General features: G+C 35.3%; 1 protein-coding gene across 2 annotated transcripts in view; it reads right to left on the reverse strand.

The window, feature by feature from the left end:
* Positions 1 to 1,139: 1,139 nt before the first annotated feature.
* Positions 1,140 to 19,072, reverse strand: part of LSAMP (limbic system associated membrane protein) — an 869,682-nt gene continuing 851,749 nt past the window's right edge. For both annotated transcript variants that reach the window (XM_077479703.1, XM_077479702.1), the window contains one exon: positions 1,140 to 8,082. In XM_077479703.1, coding sequence (XP_077335829.1) covers positions 7,985 to 8,082 — 98 coding nt within the window. In that variant the 3' untranslated portion in view covers positions 1,140 to 7,984. The remainder of the gene's footprint in view (positions 8,083 to 19,072) is intronic.

The following is a 19,072-nucleotide window of genomic DNA, read 5'->3' on the forward strand; positions in this document are numbered from 1 at the left end:
GTCACCTGCCACAAGTGGATTGTCCACTTGCCACGTCACTTGCCACGTCACCTGCCACAAGTTATGGATTGTCCACTTGCCACGTCACATGCCAGTCACCTGCCACAAGTTGTTGATTTTCCACTTGCCACGTCACCTGCCAAGTCACATGCCGCGTCACCTGCCAGGTCACTTGCCACGTCACCTGCCACAAGTTGTCTATTGTCCACTTTCCACGTCACTTGCCACTTCACCTGCCACGTCACTTGCCACAAGTTGTGGATTGTCCACTTGCAACATCACTTGCCACCTGCCATGTCACTTGCCACAAGTTGTGGATTGTCCACTTGCCACGTCACTTGCCACAAGTTGTGGATTGTCCACTTGCAATTGCAATTGTTTAAAATATTTTTCTAATGGTTTTTCATCATTTGCAATCATTTTTGAGATTTTTAATGTAAAAAAAAAGGTCACCTTTAAAAACGCATATAAACGCAAACGCGGCTAAACGCGGTTGCCGCGTTCAGCCGCGTTTAGCCGCGTTTAGCCCCGTTTTGCGTCTGAAACGCAGAAATTTTTGTCTCTGAACGCATTTTTTTGCTTCTGGAAAAACGTGATTAAACGCAACTGCATATAAACGCAAAAAAACGAGACTGTGTGCATGGACACATAGGATAACATTGAATGAGTTCAGGTGCAGTTGAAAAAACTGTCCAACTGCATCTGAACGCGCGTTTAACTGCGTCTCGTGTGCATGAGGCCTTAACCTTGTGGACGGCCTTCCCAGAAGAGTTGAAGCTGTTATAGCTGCAAAGGGTGGGCCAACTCAATATTGAACCCTATTGAACCCTACGAGACTAAGACTGGGATGCCATTAAAGTTCATGTGCACGTAAAGGCAGGCGTCCCAATACCTTTGGTAATATAGTGTGTGTGTGTGTGTGTGTGTGTGTGTATAAATATATTTGTTTGTGATATTGTTGTTATTATTATTACTAAGTTTTAGTAGAAGTATTATTGTGTTATTCTTTTTATTAGCAGAACTAGTCGTAGTGGCAGTGGCCAATAGTACTGATTGTGGTAGAAGCACTAGCGATAATGGTACCATCATATTTGACCGCCTACTATCCTACTTGACCAATAACAACGCACAGCAAGGTGTTTTTAATTTAAACAGTCCATCGAAATGCCTTTATTGTAGGAATCAGAAAATTACAATGTATTTCAAACCAAGGAAATTCTGCTTTTTGCTGTCTGCCCCATCAATCCATCTCCACATCATCACATCAGTCCACATGTCCACTCTTTTACAGGTTTCTGAAAAACACTTGCTGGGTCACATCCATAATTTAATACAATTCGAAAAACATCCAAAAAGCTCCCAATAAAATCTGTAAATCATAATTCTCTGGATGTCACCTTCTCTGTCTTTTCCATGGTTGTCTTCAAATATAACCTACTTGTGAGTTCTTTAAAAGCAGAATTGTCTAGTAATTGATTCCACCAGCGTATATAAAAGAAACACCTAAGACTTTGAGTTTTTTTTGCTTGGAATCCTACAATATATCATCGATATAACGTGCCACAGGAAAAATGCTGATAAAATACATTATCGGGCTTGCAGAAGTCTACTGGATGAAAATGTGGTTTTTAAAATCAGCTGCATATGACCCACATGTATCATACTGGTGGGGAATCACTTATTCTCTTTTTGAACCCATGAATTCATCTATGATCAAATAGGCGTGAATGGTGACAGACCTCCTTTCCCAGGCAATGAACAGCAACATTTTTAAACTAAGTCGCATTTTACAGAGTATTTTCCGTGATGTACAGCAGTTCCAACAATTTTAACATAAATTTTGGGGAAAAAAAATATCTAATTTGAGAATTATTTTCATGTTAAATTGGGACAACCATAGAGGATTTTTTTATTATTATTATTTTTATTGGCATTTTAAATTTGTCTTCCAAATAGAATAGCAGTAAGATGCTCTAAAGCAGATTTTCTCAACCCTTTCATTTGTTTTTGCACCAAAGTCTTGTATTTGAAAATACATTTTAAAAACGCCACATTTCAAGGCCTGGAAGTAATTTTCACGAAGGGTCATACAGATATGAGATAATGTTTAAAGAAATAATGATTTTGAAAATGTAAAAATAAAGTTAAAACAAAATTGTAAAATTTAAAAACAAAGTTTGTTTCCCTTCCATTTTTGTTGTTGTTGTTGTTGTACCAAAGTTGCGTGTTGAAAGTCGCGTCCATGTTTTTTAAGGCCTGAAATTAATTTTTGCAAGGGTCAGACAGATGTGCGATAAAGTTAAAAAAAAAATGATAATTTTGAAAATGTAAAAAATAAAGTTAGAAAACTAATTTTGAAAATTGAAAAATAAAGTTGTAAACCCTTTTTTCACCCTTTTTAAAAAAAAAACAAAGTTGTGTGTTTAAAAAAAAAAACAATTAAGCCCCCTTTATTTTTTTTTTAAACTAAAGTTGTGTGTTTAAAAAACAAAAAAACAATTAAGCCCACATTTTTAAGATCTGGAAGTAATTTTGCATGGGCCATACAGAAAAAAATATTATTATTATACAGGATATATATAGCACCAACAGTTTGCACAGCGCTTAAAAATAGCGCTTTTTTTTGGACAATTTAAAAATTTTAAATGGTAGGAATTAGTACTTAACATCAGGTTGAGAAAGTCTGATCTAGAACATAAATCTACTTATGGACACACATAATTATAATGGTCAAATGTGAGACTATAAATATATATATATATATATATATATATATATATATATATATATATATATAACTGCATGTTTTTTTTTTCCTTTTCTTTTGTGTGTGCTATTAAGCAAAAAGTGTTACAAGTGATTAAGACTATAATCAATGACATCACCAGTCTCAGATTAAAACAATACAATTTACTGGAGATTATCGCAGAATAAGTATTACTCAGGTATCATATTATATATAAAGAATTTTCAGAATACACTATCGGGATTATTCAATAACACACCCCAAACCTCTCAACGTTTAATGGGCGACTTTCAGATGCAAACAATACAGCAACGTTTTTGCGGATAATGTACAAAACAGAACAGCAGAACTGTCCCAATCAATGCTTGTATATGTTGTCGTTGTTGTTTTTTTGTTTGTTTTTTTTTTTACAAATAATAAAATGTTATCATACAGGTATTATGTCCTCTTAATTTCAGTATTAGAGCTTTCAATAATGGTGTGATGAAATACAAGCAATCAGAGCCCCTGTTGGCCAATCTCTAGTACAAAATTTGCTACAATTTATTTATTTATTTTCAACAAAAATACCTTCTGACCTTGGGGGTACCACGATGAATTATAACTGAACTCATATTTCAGAATAATGTTATTTTGAAGGCACTGCATCCATAGTACACAGCACAGAAATTCTTCCCCAAAGGTCTTTTCAGTTTCACAGAACCAATGAAAATTTTATTTCGAGACAGTTCTACAGCGCAGCAATTTTTCAAAATCACACTTAAAAGCACCCTCTACATTCAAATATATGTTAACTTCCATGCGTGGTAAATAAAACACACTTAGGATGCATGAGTTATTGTTTACCTACTCTGTGATGCTGACTTTTTCTTTTGTATATCAAGGTTGAGTGTGGGAATGCAACGACTTATGACTGGACTAGTGGAAGGGTTCCGTATGTTTTACTGTTCCATGAAAGGAACCAAAGAAATGAAGAGCTAACAATACTGGAAATTATTTTTAAAAATAATTGTAGGACCTTTCCAGTAAACTATTTACAAGATGAAGGGCCCTTGAACCTTCAAAGTTTGTAATTATTTCTACTATACCTATCATCATCGCTGGCCAAAGCAGACTCAATGCTACATTACATTGGCTCTGTAGGCCGATTTTTAGAACTTTGTGCCTTCAACTCGATGTGCTCAAGATCCAGCAGATCGACAACTTCTTACCTAACACTGATCTCAACTTGATCTTGACTTGGAGGCAAATCAAGCTTTAGTCACAGCTTTTTTTTTTATGGTCTACAAAAAGCTCAATTTTTTGACCCATGCCAAAAAATAACTACCAATGGAGGTTTGTAATTGGTTACTTTGTAACCAACACTGACCTCCATAATTTCATTTTCTTGACTTGGAGGCAAATCGAGCTTTAGTTACAACTTTTTGAAATTCTGGTCTACAAAAAGCTCTATTTTTTTGACCCATGCCAAAAAAGAACAACCAATGGAGATTTGCAGTCGGTAACATCGTAACCAACACTGACCTCCAAAATGTAATTTTCTTGACTTGGAGGCAAATCAAGCTTTAGTCACAGCTTTTTATTTTTTTTATTCTGGTCTACAAAAAGCTCAATGTTTTGACCCATGCCAAAAAATAACTACCAATGGAGGTTTGCAGTCGGTAACTTCGTAACCAACATTGACCTCCATAATTTCATTTTCTTGACTTAGAGGCAGATCGAACTTTAGTTTCAACGTATTTTTAATTTTTTTGTCTTCAAAAAAAGACATGCCAAAAAAATGACCATGGAGGATAAAGCTCTATCTTTTGACCCATGCCAAAAAAAAATAAAAAATTACCAATGGAGGTTCCTGTTTAGCAACTTGTTAACTAATGTTGACCTCCAAAATGTCATTTTCTTGACTTGGAGGCAGATCGAACATTAGTTTCAACTTTTTTTTTATTTTGGTCTACAAAAAGATCAATTTTTTGACCCATGGCAAAAATAATAATAATACCAATGTAGAAAAAAAATTCCATCTTTTGACCCTTGCCAAAAAAAAAGTATCAATAAAGGTTTGTGTTCAGCAATTTGTTAACCAACACTGACCTCCAAAATTTTTATTTTCTTGACTTAAAGGCAGATCGAGCTTTACTTTCAACTGAATTTTGGTCTACAAAAAGCTACATCTTTTGACCCATGGCATAAAAAAAAGTATCAATGAAGGTTTGTGTTCAGCAACTTGTTAACCAACACTGACCTCTAAAATTTTATTTTCTTGACTTAGAGGCAGATCGAGCTTTACTTTCAACTGCATTTTGGTCTACAAAAAGCTACATCTTTTGACTCATGCCAAAAAAATACTACCAATGGAGGTTTGCGTTCGTCAACTTCTTAACTAAAACTGACCTCCAAAATGTACTTTATTTTTACTTGGAGGCAGATCAAGCTTTAGTTTTAATTTTTGAATTCTGATCTACAAAAAGTTTCATCTTTTGACCCATGCAAAAAAAAAAACCCTACCAATGGAGGTTTCTGTTTGACAACTTTTTAACCATAGTTGACCTCCAGAATTTTATTTTCATGGCTTGGAGGCAAATTGAGCTTATTTTCAACTTTTATGAATTCTGGTCTACAAAATGCTTCATCTTTTGACCCATCAAAAAACAAAAACAAAAAAACAAACATAAAAAAAAAAACATTAGGACATGCATTTTCATGAAAATATTTATCTGCACTGTTAAAATCTGAGTATCTGGTGGAAAAACGAAAAAAAAAAATCAAGCACTCAAGAAAAGTTACCTCTGATAATTTGAGGTAGGTTTGGAATTTAGTTTGCTACAAATATTAGGGTTATTCTATACATAGGCATGTGCCACAAATATAGTTCTGCAACACATGCTATATGTTTTGAAATTAGCGTAAGCCTCATGAAAGCCTGATGCACCCACCTACGTGAATGGTCAAATAATTTGCCCACTTCTTTCATTTAGCATAAGGGGCAAAACACATCACCATATTTGAAGGTCTTTTTTTTTTTTTTTTTTGTGTTATTTGTTTTTCAGCATTTTGGGTGAAATATTCTCCATAAACAGATAAGCTGAAATACAGAGAGAAACAACAGACATTAGCTAATAGACCACATACATGTTTTTTTTGTTTTTTTGTTTTAATCCGACTATAAGCAACCGTTAAAACCAGTGTAAGATTACATATGTATAAAGTAGAATTGTTTTTTTTCATCATTTCATTCCCACATCTCAAACTAAACAAATACCAAATCTGATTTTACTTGTATGTATGATAACAGTTATGTTACATAAGTAGAGGTACAATAAAAAATAATTTACTGTTTAAAGCAAGACCCTGAAAAATAAAATAAAAATACGCTTGTACCCCATAACATGTGAACACCAGAAGTCTGCCATAATAAAAATCCATCAATTACTCTGCTATTTATTTTTTCCCTTTGAAATAGGATTTATAAGTCACATGGGTTAAAATACTGATTGAAAAGCTATTACTGAACACCAAGGTTCTATACTTATGAACTCATTGACCAAGCACTCCAATGGGACAGAGAGCAATTATTATATATAACTTATACCCTATGGCTATTTGATGCTCCCTTAGAACCTAGAACTCCTTGCTCAGTCATGCAAAAAGGATTTAACGTTGCGGCAACTGGTTCTCTATGAATAAAACCCTGTTTGTTTTTTGATATGTGTTAGTCCCTACAGCAAGCTTGGCACACACTCACGCACACACACGAAAAGCAGGCAAATAAAGCAGTCCCTGTAAGATTTGAGCCCAGGAGGAAATTTAACCCCTTTGCCCCTTCCGTTTTGTTCTTTGTATATTCTAGTTGAGCTGGTGTACGTTGTTCATACTTCGAGAAGATCCCACCTGCTTCTAAAGGAGAGAGCAGGCTTTGGACAGGAACGTTGGGCATCAACCAAACCTGACACCATAGGCTTCTTAATAAGTATCATAGGACATTGTGCCTTGACTGTTGTACGTGGAGGCAGAGGGTTGATGCCAACCTGATGTCATAGGCTTCTCAAGAAGTATCTTAGGACATTGTGTCTTCACTGTTGTATGTGAAGGCAGAGGGTTGACAACAACCTGACACCATAGGCTTCTCAAGAAGTATCTTAGGACATTGTGTCTTCACTGTTGTATGTGAAGGCAGAGGGTTGACAACAACCTGACACCGTAGGCTTCTCAAGAAGTATCCTAGGACATTGTGCCTTCAACGTTGTACATGGAGGCTAAGGGTTGACGCCAACCTGACATCATAGACTTCTCAATAAGTATCTTAAGACATTGTGCCTTCAAATTTGTACGTGTAGGTAAAGGGTTGACGTTAACCTGACACCATAGCCTTCTCAAGAAGTATCTTAGGACATTGTGCCTTCAATGTATGTGGAGGCAAAGGGTTTAAAGAGCTACTACTCTGACTCAACCTGTAGCTAATGCAGATGCCACTTTGGAGGACACCAAAATTCATCACAGGCTAGAGATAGACCTCTCGGTAATTTAACTTAGAAAACTAATATATATTTCCTATTGTTACAATGGTTCCATGTGATGGACTTATCAATAGGTGAAGACATGTTTACAAAACACAAACTTGGAAACCCAATGTGATGACTACCAAATGAACCCTATAGGTAGTGAGGTCGTATAAGTAAGAGGTGTCCTCCTAAGGTGTCCTTCACCCTAATGTATGGTTGAGTAGTCAGTCAACCCTGTTTTTGGCAGGACGGTCTTGACTAGGTCTGCTGCCGAAAAAACAGGTTGAGGGACACCAGAAAACCAGGGTTAATCATAATCATTAAAGAATCATTCGGGAACGAGCGAGAGAGAGGCTGGAACACCAGAAAGAGACAATTACATGAAGAGAATTTCAAACCAACAAAAGAAGAAAAAAAGACAAGAAAATTAAAAACATTTTTTACAACATTTCAATGTTCTCAGCATTATGCGGTTCTTTACACAGAATTCAGTCCCTTCATTTTTGTCATGTCATTTAGGCTTCTTGTTGAATTAGAAATTTTCTGATCTTCTTATTTTGTTTTTTATTTATTTGTTTTCTTCCTTAAGGTATAATTTTCCATTGCTTCGCAACACACTTTGTGAAGGAAACAGTCCCATCTCTCCCTCTCTCTCTCCTCCTCCTCCTTTCCAAAGTTACTTTTTTTTCGGTATTTTCGTAAATTTTTTTTTTTTTTATTCTCTTATATAGGTATTATATTAACATTTGCAGATTAGGCAGACGAGGGCAGTCACCATAAGCCAAAGGGAAGCAGCCAAGTTGAGGGATCCATTGTCCACTATCGCTGTCCCTGGTCCTGTAGAAAATAAAAAATAAAAAGAGAGAGAGATGTGTTAATAGTTTATTCTGACATTAAATAGTACAACAGTGAGCTATAATAAAAGAAGACATTGAAGCCAAATACATTTAATAGCTATATATATATATATATATATATATATATATATATATATATATACAGTATCTCACAAAAGTAAGTACACCCCTCACATTTTTGTAAATATTTTCTTCTATCTTTTCATGTGACAACACTGAAGAAATTACACTTTTGCTACAAGGTAAAGTAGTGAGTGTACAGCTTGTATAACAGTGTCAATTTTCTGTCCCCTCAAAAATAACTCAACGCACAGCCATTAATGTCTAAACCGCTGGCAACAAATGTGAGTATACCCCTAAGTGAAAATGTCCAAATTGGGCCCAAAGTGTCAATATTTTGTCTGGCCACCATTATTTTCCAGCACTGCCTTAACCTTCTTGGGTATGGAGGTCACCAGAGCTTCACAGGTTGTCACTGGAGTCACTGGATTATCACGGAGCTGGTGGATGTTGGAGACCTTGCGCTCTTCCGCCTTCCATTTTAGGATGCCCCACAGATGCTCAATAGGGTTTAGGTCTGGAGACATGCTTGGCCAGTCCATCACCTTTACCCTCAGCTTCTTTAGCAAGGCAGTGGTCCTCTTGGAGGTGTGTTTGAGGTCATTATCATGTTGGAATACTGCCCTGCGGCCCAGTCTCTAAAGGGAGGGGATCATGCTTGGCTGCAGTATGTCACAGTACATGTTGGTTCCTTCAAGGAACTGTAGCTCCCCAGTGCTGGCAGCACTCATGCAGTCCCAGACTATGACACTCCCACTTTGTACTCCTCACTTGGTTGCTGTCACACATGCTTGACACCATCTGAACCAAATAAGTTTATCTTGGTCACATCAGACCACAGGACATGGTTCCAGTAATCCATGTCCTTAGTCTGCTTGTCTTCAGCAAACTGTCTGCAGGCTTTCTTGTGCATCATCTTTAGAAGAGGCTTCCTTCTGGGATGACAGCCATGCAGACCAATTTGATGCAGTGTGTGGCGTATGGTCTGAGCACTGACAGGCTGACCCCCCCACCCCTTCAACCTCTGCAGCAATGCTGGCAGCACTCATACGTCTATTTCCCAAAGACAACCTCTGGATATGACTCTGAGCACGTGACCTCAACTTCTTTGGTCGATCATGGTGAGGCCTGTTCTGAGTGGAACCTGACCTGTTAAACCGCTGTATGGTCTTGGCCACCATGCTGCAGCTCAGTTTCAGGGTCTTGGCAATCTTTTTATAGCCTAGGCCATCTTTATGTAGAGCAACAATTCTTTTTTTCAGATCCTCAGAGAGTTCTTTGCCATAAGGTGCCATGTTGAACTTCCAGTGACCAGTGAGAGCGATAACACCAAATTTAACACACCTGTTCCCCATTCATACCTGAGACCTTGTAACACTAATGAGTCACATGACACCGGGGAGGGAAAATGGCCAATTGGGCCCAATTTGGACATAGGGGTGTACTCACTTTTGTTGCCAGCGGTTTAGACATTAATGGCTGTGTGTTGAGTTATTTTGAGGGGACAGCAAATTTACACCGTTATACAAGCTGTACACTCACTACTTTACATTGTAGCAAATTGTCATTTCTTCAGTGTTCTCACATGAAAAGATAGAAGAAAATATTTACAAAAATGTGAGGTGAGGGGTGTACTCACTTTGGTGAGCTACTGTGTGTGTATATATATATATATATATAGTATATATATATATATATATATATATATATATATATATATATATACATATATATATATATATATATTTAATTTAAAATACTTTTTTTGTATGTAATAAAATGTTTTATATACTATTATTGATCCGATAAGAGGCCCCTTTTTATTTTGGACACTGGAGCACTTTTTCCTACAGTTGTTTACGAGCATTGAGCACTTTATTCAGTTATGAAATATGATGGACTATTCGTTTATATGGGTTTCAATATCATGTATAGTGAATACCATCAATAATTGTATTTTTATGTCATATTTATCACGTTATTCTTTATTAAGTTTGTTTAAATACCAAGTAATTGTATGAGGGACAGCACAATTTTTTCCATACAAATATATATTTATGTGTATATATTTTTTTAATTATTATTATTGTTTTTCATATTATTGCTATTATTATTTTTTCTTCTGGAGTCAACTAAAAAAGGTGATTTGAAAAATGAACCACTTAGATACACAATGAGTGAAAAAACGTATTTGATCCCCCTGCTGATTTTATACTTTTGCCCACTGACAAAGAAATGACCAGTCTATAATTTTCATGTTAGGTTTATTTTAACAGTGAGAGACAGAATAACAACAAAAATATCCAGAAAAACGCATTTCAAAAATGTTATTAATTGGTTTGCATTTTAATGAGTGAAATAACTATTTGATCCCCTGTCAATCAGCAAGATTTCTGGCTCCCAAGTGTCTTCTATACAGATAACAAGCTGAGATTAGGCGCATTCCCCTAAAAGGGAGTGCTCCTAATCTCAGCTTGTTACCTGTATAAAAGACACCTGTTCACAGAAGCAATTAATCAGATTCCAATCTCTCCACCATGGCCAAGACCAAAGAGCCGTCCAAGGATGTCGGGGACAAGATTGTAGACCTGCACAAGGCTGGAATGGGCCACAAGACCATCGCCAAGCAGCTTGGTGAGAGGGTGACAACAATTGGTGCGATTATCCGCAAATGGAAGAAACACAAAATAACTGTCACTCTCCCTCGGTCTGGGGCTCCATGAAAGGTCTCAACTTGTGGAGTTTCAATGATCATGAGAACGGTGAGGGATCAGCTCAGAACTACACGGGAGGATCTTCTCAATGATCTCAAGGCAGCTGGGACCATAGTCACCAAGAAAACAATTGGTAACACACTACTGAGAAAACCTGGTGGACAACTACAAGAAACATCTGACCTCTGTGATTGCCAACAAGGGTTTTGCCACCAAGTACTATGTTTTGCGAAGGGTTCAAATACTTATTTCACTCATTAAAATGCAAATTAATTGATAACTTTTCTGAAATGCGTTTTTCGGGATATTTTTGATGTTATTCTGTCTCTCACTGTTGAAATAACCCAACCATTAAAATTATAGACTGATCATTTCTTTGCCAGTGGGGCAAACGTACAAAATCAGCAGGGGATCAAATACTCTTTTCCCCCCTTACTGCAATGCCCCGTACACACGGTCGGACTATCCGACGGCAAATGTGCGATCGGAGCTTGTTGTCGGAAATTCCGACCGTGTCTAGGTTCCATCGGACAGTTTACATCGGAATTTCCGTCACAAAAAATTTGAGATCTGCTTCAATAGCCACAACGGCTACTGAACTTCATTTTTCTCGGCTAGTCATACGTCACCGCGTTCTTGACGTTTGTGTGACTGTGTGTATGCAAGACAAGTTTGAGCCAACATCCTTTCGGAAAAAAAACATGGATTTTGTTATCGGAATGTCCGATTGGATACCTACATTACGACTTTTGTGTTGTAACTACTATTTTCAGGTAAAAAGACTTTGTCCAATGTAAAACTAGATCATATCATTTTACAAAAAAGACAAAAGATGGGGCTTCTGGACTTTTTAGGTACCATGTATAAAATAACAATCATAGAATAAAGATAAAAATCAACATTTTATTAATAACATATTATTTTTTCATTGTACTAGACAACAGAGATTGCTAAAAGAGCATCTAATCACAGCAGGACTCATATCCTCCATAATATACAGACTATACCGCCATTTCACATTTTCACTTTTGAAAATAGATAGTAAACATTTAATACATAATCTTCAGAAATATGATTATTCTACTCGTGGTATGAAGTGTACTACTTGAGAAGGAGAAAGCTCTACATGTTTCGCGTGTTTTAACACGCTTCTTCTGGAGCGAGAGATTTGTGTGACTAGTAAACTGACAAAGAAAAAAAAAAAATAATTATTATTATTAATTAATCATACAAAATTATACAACATGTTGTATAATTTTGTATGATTAATTAATAATAATAATTAATATTTATTTATTTATTTTTTATTTTTTGTTTCTTTGTCAGTTTACTAGTCACACAAATTATATATATATATATATATATATATATATATATATATATATATATATATATATATATATATATATTTGTAATCATTGTTTTATATATATATATAAAACCATTATGTATTTTTTAATCATTATTATTATTATTATTATTATATATAAAATAATGATTATATATATATATATATATATATATATATATATATATATATATATATATATATATATATATATATATATATATATATATATATATATATATATATATATATATATATATATATGCAAATACAAACTTGGGGTCAGGCAAATTCCCTTTCTTTAAGGCTATTAGGCTATTAAAGGAGGGGGGGGGGGGGGTTAAAAGCAAAGAACAAAGAATTCATTATTGTTTTTTGCTCTTAATTTTTTGTGTAGATAATTGTCAAATTTTCAACGAATATCAAAATGTAAAGTGACAGTAGACAAATATTATTTGTGCACTGTCACTTACATTTTTATTTTATTTTACTTCTTTCTCCCTCTTTTCACTTAATGTAAAATATAAATAAATACAAATAATAATAAAAAAAATTAAATATATTGTAAATCCCACTACCAAAAAATGGGAAGTTTAATTTAAAAAAAATCTAATTTTGCTTTAATCCCTCACCCCCTTTTAATACTATGCTGTTTCTCTTCACTCTTGTGCCCCCTGCTGGCTGTCTGGATTTTATTCCTCTGTCTTGTAGGTATTGGAGATAACGCCCTTTACATGTCAAAGCTCATAAAGATGCAGAGAGCTGAGGAGTGTCTATTAAATTGATCAGCAGTGTCTCCCCGGAGTCCTATTCATCGAACTCCAGATCAATTCAGTCCATCCAATAACAGCAGCTGTAATTATAGAGCTGGCAGGTGGGGAGTCAGAGGGCATGCATCCTACCCAGCACTGACACCAGGCCTCACCTTCCTCTGCCTTTTTTTTATTATCCTTATTATATATATATATATATATATATACACACATTGTTTGGAATTCAAGTGCTGTTGGCATTTAATTCAACAAGCCAGCTCAGTGGTAAAAGCTGAATTAAAGCGGGAGTCCGCCGGGACTCCACGTTTTTTTTTTTTTTTTTTTAAAGCCAGCAGCTACAAATACTGCAGCTGCTGACTTTTAAAATAGTGACACTTACCTGTCCAGCGCGCCCGCGATGTCGGCACCCGAAGCCGATCTCTCGATCGTCTCTCGGGTGCTGCCGTCGCCATCTTGGGTATGGGAATCAGGAAATGGAGCCTTTCGGCTTCATTTCCCGGTTCCGTACTGCGCATGCGCGAGTCGCGGTGCGCAATAAGGATGGACCCGCTGCCTCTGGGATCCGTGTGTTTCCCAGCAGGCAGTGGGGCACTTTCGGAAAGGGGCGTAATCTACGCCCCTTTCCGCAGAGAGCTATCCCGGAAGTGGGTGCAGATACCTGTACTGTACAGGAATCTGCACCCCTCCCCCCTGAAAGGTGCCAATTGTGGCGCCGGAGGGGGGGAGGGTTCCGATGAGCGGAAGGTCCACTTTAGGGTGGACCTCCGCTTTAAATACACCGAAGAAATACATACTAAACAGCACTGCCAACCGGTGACCTGACTTTTTTTTCTACCACAGTGAAGCAACACAGCTTGGTCATCTCTCTACCCCCGAGCCTGTGATTGGATAGTGAAAGAGCAGCAGAAGAGTCAGGAGTTCATCTCTCTGCTCTGTCTTCCTACCAGCAGGTTTCTATTCACTACATATGAATGCAAGATACTGCTTGGTTTTAGTGCTTCTGCCTTATAATTGTTTCTTTTGAAAATATTTGTTACTTTGTAACTTTTAAAATTATAGAAATAGAAATAATAATAATAACAACAATAATAATAATCACAAAAGTAATACTGTTGATAATAATAAATGATAATAGCAGCAGTAGTAGTAGAAATAATAATATTACATGCATTATTTTTATTATTATTATTATTATCATTATTAATAATAATAATAATAATAATAATAATAATAGTAACAACAGCAACAAATAATACCATAATTATCATAATAGCAGTAGTAGTAATAAGAATAATAATAACAACAACGCCCACAATTAATATCATCACCATCATCGCTGTTGTTGTTATATTACTGCTACTAATGTATTATCATTAATAGCATCAGCCTTATGATTGTGATTATTATCATTATTATTTTTGTTGTTGTTATTATTATTATTATTACTACTACTACTTCTATGGGTTATAATGTATTACCATCAACAGTATTATTATTATTGTTATTGTTGTTATTATTATTATTATTATTATCACTACTACGACTATTCTTTTTATTGTTATTAGTCGTATCATCAACAGCATTATTATTGCAATTAATCATATTATTGTTATTTTTATTATTTTTGTTGTTGTTATTATTATTATTACTACTACTACTTCTATGGGTATTATAATGTATTACCATCAACGGTATTATTATTATTGTTATTATTATTATTATTATTATTATTATTATTATTATTATAATCACTACTACTATGACTATTCTTCTTATTATTATTAGTCGTATCATCAACAGCATTATTAATTATGCAATTAATCATATTATTGTTATTAACATTATTATTATTACTGTTAAAATATTTTAGTATTTTTAAATAATTAATTTTAATGCTTTAATTACTATTTCATTTTAAATAATATTTTTCAATAAATGCATAACCGTTTTTGTGTATTTTATTATCTGCCTGAAGATCAGATTCAATCGGATAGCGCTGTGGCCTTGTGGAACTGGGGTCCCAGCTACAAATCCCAGCAGGACCCCCCATTTACATGCTTCCAGTCTGTGTAGGACTCACCCCTCCTATCAAACCTATACATAGAAAAAAAGAACCATCTTCACCCAGCCTGATCCCGGTGTAAGATCCTTAGAGGGCAGAGAAACATGGAAGTATTCTATGTACTACACTACAGCCTATGTCAGTGCTATATTAATGAAGGGCATGGAACGTGGTGGCTATAGAGGTGGCAGATATAGTGGTCATGGGTTTTATAAGGGGCCTGGGAGGATGAGGCTGACCTCCTGATCCTAGGTCTGACCCCCAGAGGTCGCTGACCCAGAATAGAATTACAGGGGGGTGCAAATTACACCGGCTGCATATTTTTCCAAGATCAATAAGACAGAAGTCCGCACCTTCACAAACACATAGGAAGCTGCCATATTTATTCATGTTAAAGTGACCCCCCCCCCCCTCCATAGAGAAAACTGGATGGGGGTCAGTGTCATCTCCTATTGGCTGTGCTGTCAAAGCGTTTATTTCAAGGGACCCGGGGACAATTTGTGGAGGACAGGGAGCAGAAGTCAATATTGCAGAAGAGGCTGATTGATGGGTGTAATATAGGGTGGGGGATGGGGGGGGAGGGGGTGGAGCAACAAATTCCATTATACACTGATTTATATGAAGGCTATAAAACATCCAACTACCCCACCCCCCACCCAACCAAAACTTATCGACTTCATAATCACTCACTACATTATCCAGGTTACAGAACCCGACAGACAATATCCGAGGAAGAGGGATGAAATGATAAATAGGAGTTTGTCACTCTGCCCATACTTTCCTCCAATAGTAAACACGAGATTCATTACATTATCCTCCTCATCATCATTATTATTATTATTATTATTATCATTATTATTATCATTATTGTTGTAATAATGTAATAATAGCAGTAGTAGTAGCATAGTAGCAATACTACTACTTCTATTACTGATAATTACTACTTTTACTATTATTACTATTACTAATACTGTTGTTATTATTATTTTATTATTAATAGTACTATTACTATTAATATTATCATCAATAGCATTATATTATTATAATTGTTATTATTATTATTACTACTAAAACTGTTAATACCAATAATAATACTAATCATATTATTATTATTATTATTATTATTATTATTATTATTATTATTAGTAGTAGTAGTAGTATTATAATTGTTGTTGTTATTATTATTGCTACGGCTATTATTTTATTATTATTATTATTATTATTACTATATTAGTATTATTTTATTCATAAAAATCATAATATTATTATTAATAATAATCATAATAATAATAAATAATAACAGTAACAATACTACTACTACTGATGTTATTGATATTATTAGTATTATTATTACTGTTGTTGTTATTATTATTATTACTACTACTGTTATTAATATCATCAATAGTATTATTACTGTTATTATTATAATTTTTGTTGTTATTATTACTACTACTAATACTGCTGCTATTAATATTCTTCTTCTTATTATTCTTATTAATGATGTTATCATCATCATCATTATTATCGTTGATAATATTATTACTACCAATACTGCTATTATTATTATTATTATTATTATCATTGTTATTACTACTATGACTATTATTATTGCAGTATTATTATTATCATTAAAATAATGATATTGATGATGAAAATAATATTATTATTAATAATATTAGTAATACTAACAGTAGCAATACTACTATTACTGTTGTTATAAACATTATTATTACTACTACTACAGCTAATACTACTACTGATATTATTATTATCATCAATATTAGTAGTAGTAGTTATTATTACTACTTTGATTATTATTATTTTATTATTATTATTATTATTATTATTATTATTATTATTATTATTATAATCATAAAAATAATAATATTGATGATGGGAATAATAATAATATTATTCCCATCATCAATATTATTATTTTTATGATAATAATAATAATAATAATAATAATAATAATAATAATAGTAATAATAACAGTTGCAATACTACTACTACTATTACTGTTGTTATAAATATTATTATTACTACTACAGCTAATACTATTACTGATATTATTATTATCAATATTCTTATTATAATTTTTTTTATTTACTACTACTACTGCTATTATTAATATTATTATTATCATCTTCATTAATTATTGTTATTATTATGAGATAGCAAGAAATTATTCATGCAGACATGTAAATTTACTGACAATAAAAAAATAAAAATAAAAATCTTCCTTCATAGGAGCCCTTATACTGAAAAAAAATCAGCCATTGTGAACCATTCTTGGGTTATTCTGAAATAAAATGCATCCACCAGAGAAAAGAACAGGGAGAGGCACTAACACACAATGCTGTGCAATACTGTCTAGCTGTGCTTATCTGTCACCATCTAGTGGTGAAAATGTAAAATTGCAGATATTTTTTATTGTTGGAAATATATACAGTATATATATATATGTATATATATATATATATATATATATATATATATATATATATATATATATATATATATAGCAGAAACACAAGATATCCATTCTCCCCTCCCACAGAACAGCGATCTGCCATTCTGCCTCTCTCTCTCGGATGAGCCCCCGGGGAGTGCCGGTGAACATCAGGTCCGCCGGACTGGCTGATTGGCTCCAATCACAGCAGGATCGGGTCGTCGGCAGCCCCAGACCCGAAAATGAAAATGACATACAGGTTTGTGATTTTGTGCTGAAGGGCCACCCTGCCTCAGTACATGTATGTGGGGCCATGACCGCTTCTGGTACCGGAAGTGATTAAATAACCTTTAGGTGCAGCAGCCAATGAGTAGGCAGGCAGGGAAAATTGGCGGATCGAACTCTATATTGCTGCGAACTCCAATCCCATCCCTGATTGGCTCTTATTCTATTAATTACTAAATTAAAAAATAAAATAAAAGTAAAACATTGTGCACTCATATTATGGTATGATCGTAGGTGTGGTGCCCTTTACAACTGCTTACAAATTTGGACTTCTCTCAGGTTTCTCCCCTTACTTAAGGGCCGGTTCACACAGCGAGGCGAGGCGAGGCGACACGGCTCGCCTCGCTCCCGCAAGTCGCCCCCGTTCTGTACAATGGAACCGTTCTGAGAGGAGCGACTCGAGTCGCTCCGACTCAGAAAAAAGGTTCCTGTACTACTTCGGGGCGACTTCGGGGGCGACTTGCATTGACTTCTATACAGAAGTCCTCTGCAAGTCGCCGCTGAGCTCCCCGCAGGTCGCGGCGAGGTAAGTCGGAGACGCCTCGCCACGCCTCGCTGTGTGAACCGGCCCTTAGAGTGCTCTGGTTGCATCCGGAAAGTATTCACAGTGCTTCACTTTTTCCACATTTTGTTCTGTTACAGCCTTATTCCAAAATTGATTAAAATCACTATTTTCCTCAAAATTCTAAAAACAATCCCCCATAATGACAATGTGAGAGAAGTTTGTTTGAAATTTTTGCATATTTATTAAAGATAAAAAATGAAAAAGAAAATCCTATGTACCTTAAGTATTCACAGCCTTTACTCAATACTTTGGTGAAGCACCTTTGGCACCAATTACAGCCTCAGTTATTTTTGAGTATGGTGCTACAAGCTTGGCACACCTATTTTTGGGCAGTTTCTCCCATTCTTCTTTGTAGGACCTCTCAAGCTCCCTCAGGTTGGATGGGGAGCGTCTGGGCTCTGGCTGGGCCACTCAAGGACATTCACAGAGTTGTCCTGTAGCCACTCCTTTGTTATCTTGGCTGTGTGCTTAGGGCCTTTAGACTGGGGCGAAGCTTCCTCTTCCAACAGGACGAGGTCCAGAGCGCTCTGGAGCAGGTTTTCATCAAGGATGTTTCTGTACATTGCTGCATTCATCTTTCCCTCGATCCTGACTAGTCTCTGACTAGTCTCCCAGTCCCTGCCGTTGAAAAACAACCCCACAGCATGAAGGTATCACCACCATGCTTCACTGTAGGGATGGTATTGGGCAGGTGATGAGCGGTACCTGGTT

This window comes from Lithobates pipiens, unplaced genomic scaffold (genome assembly GCF_037356315.1).
Source record: "Lithobates pipiens isolate NorthernLeopardFrog02 unplaced genomic scaffold, aLitPip1_a1.2 Scaffold_16, whole genome shotgun sequence".
Taxonomy (NCBI): domain Eukaryota; kingdom Metazoa; phylum Chordata; class Amphibia; order Anura; family Ranidae; genus Lithobates; species Lithobates pipiens.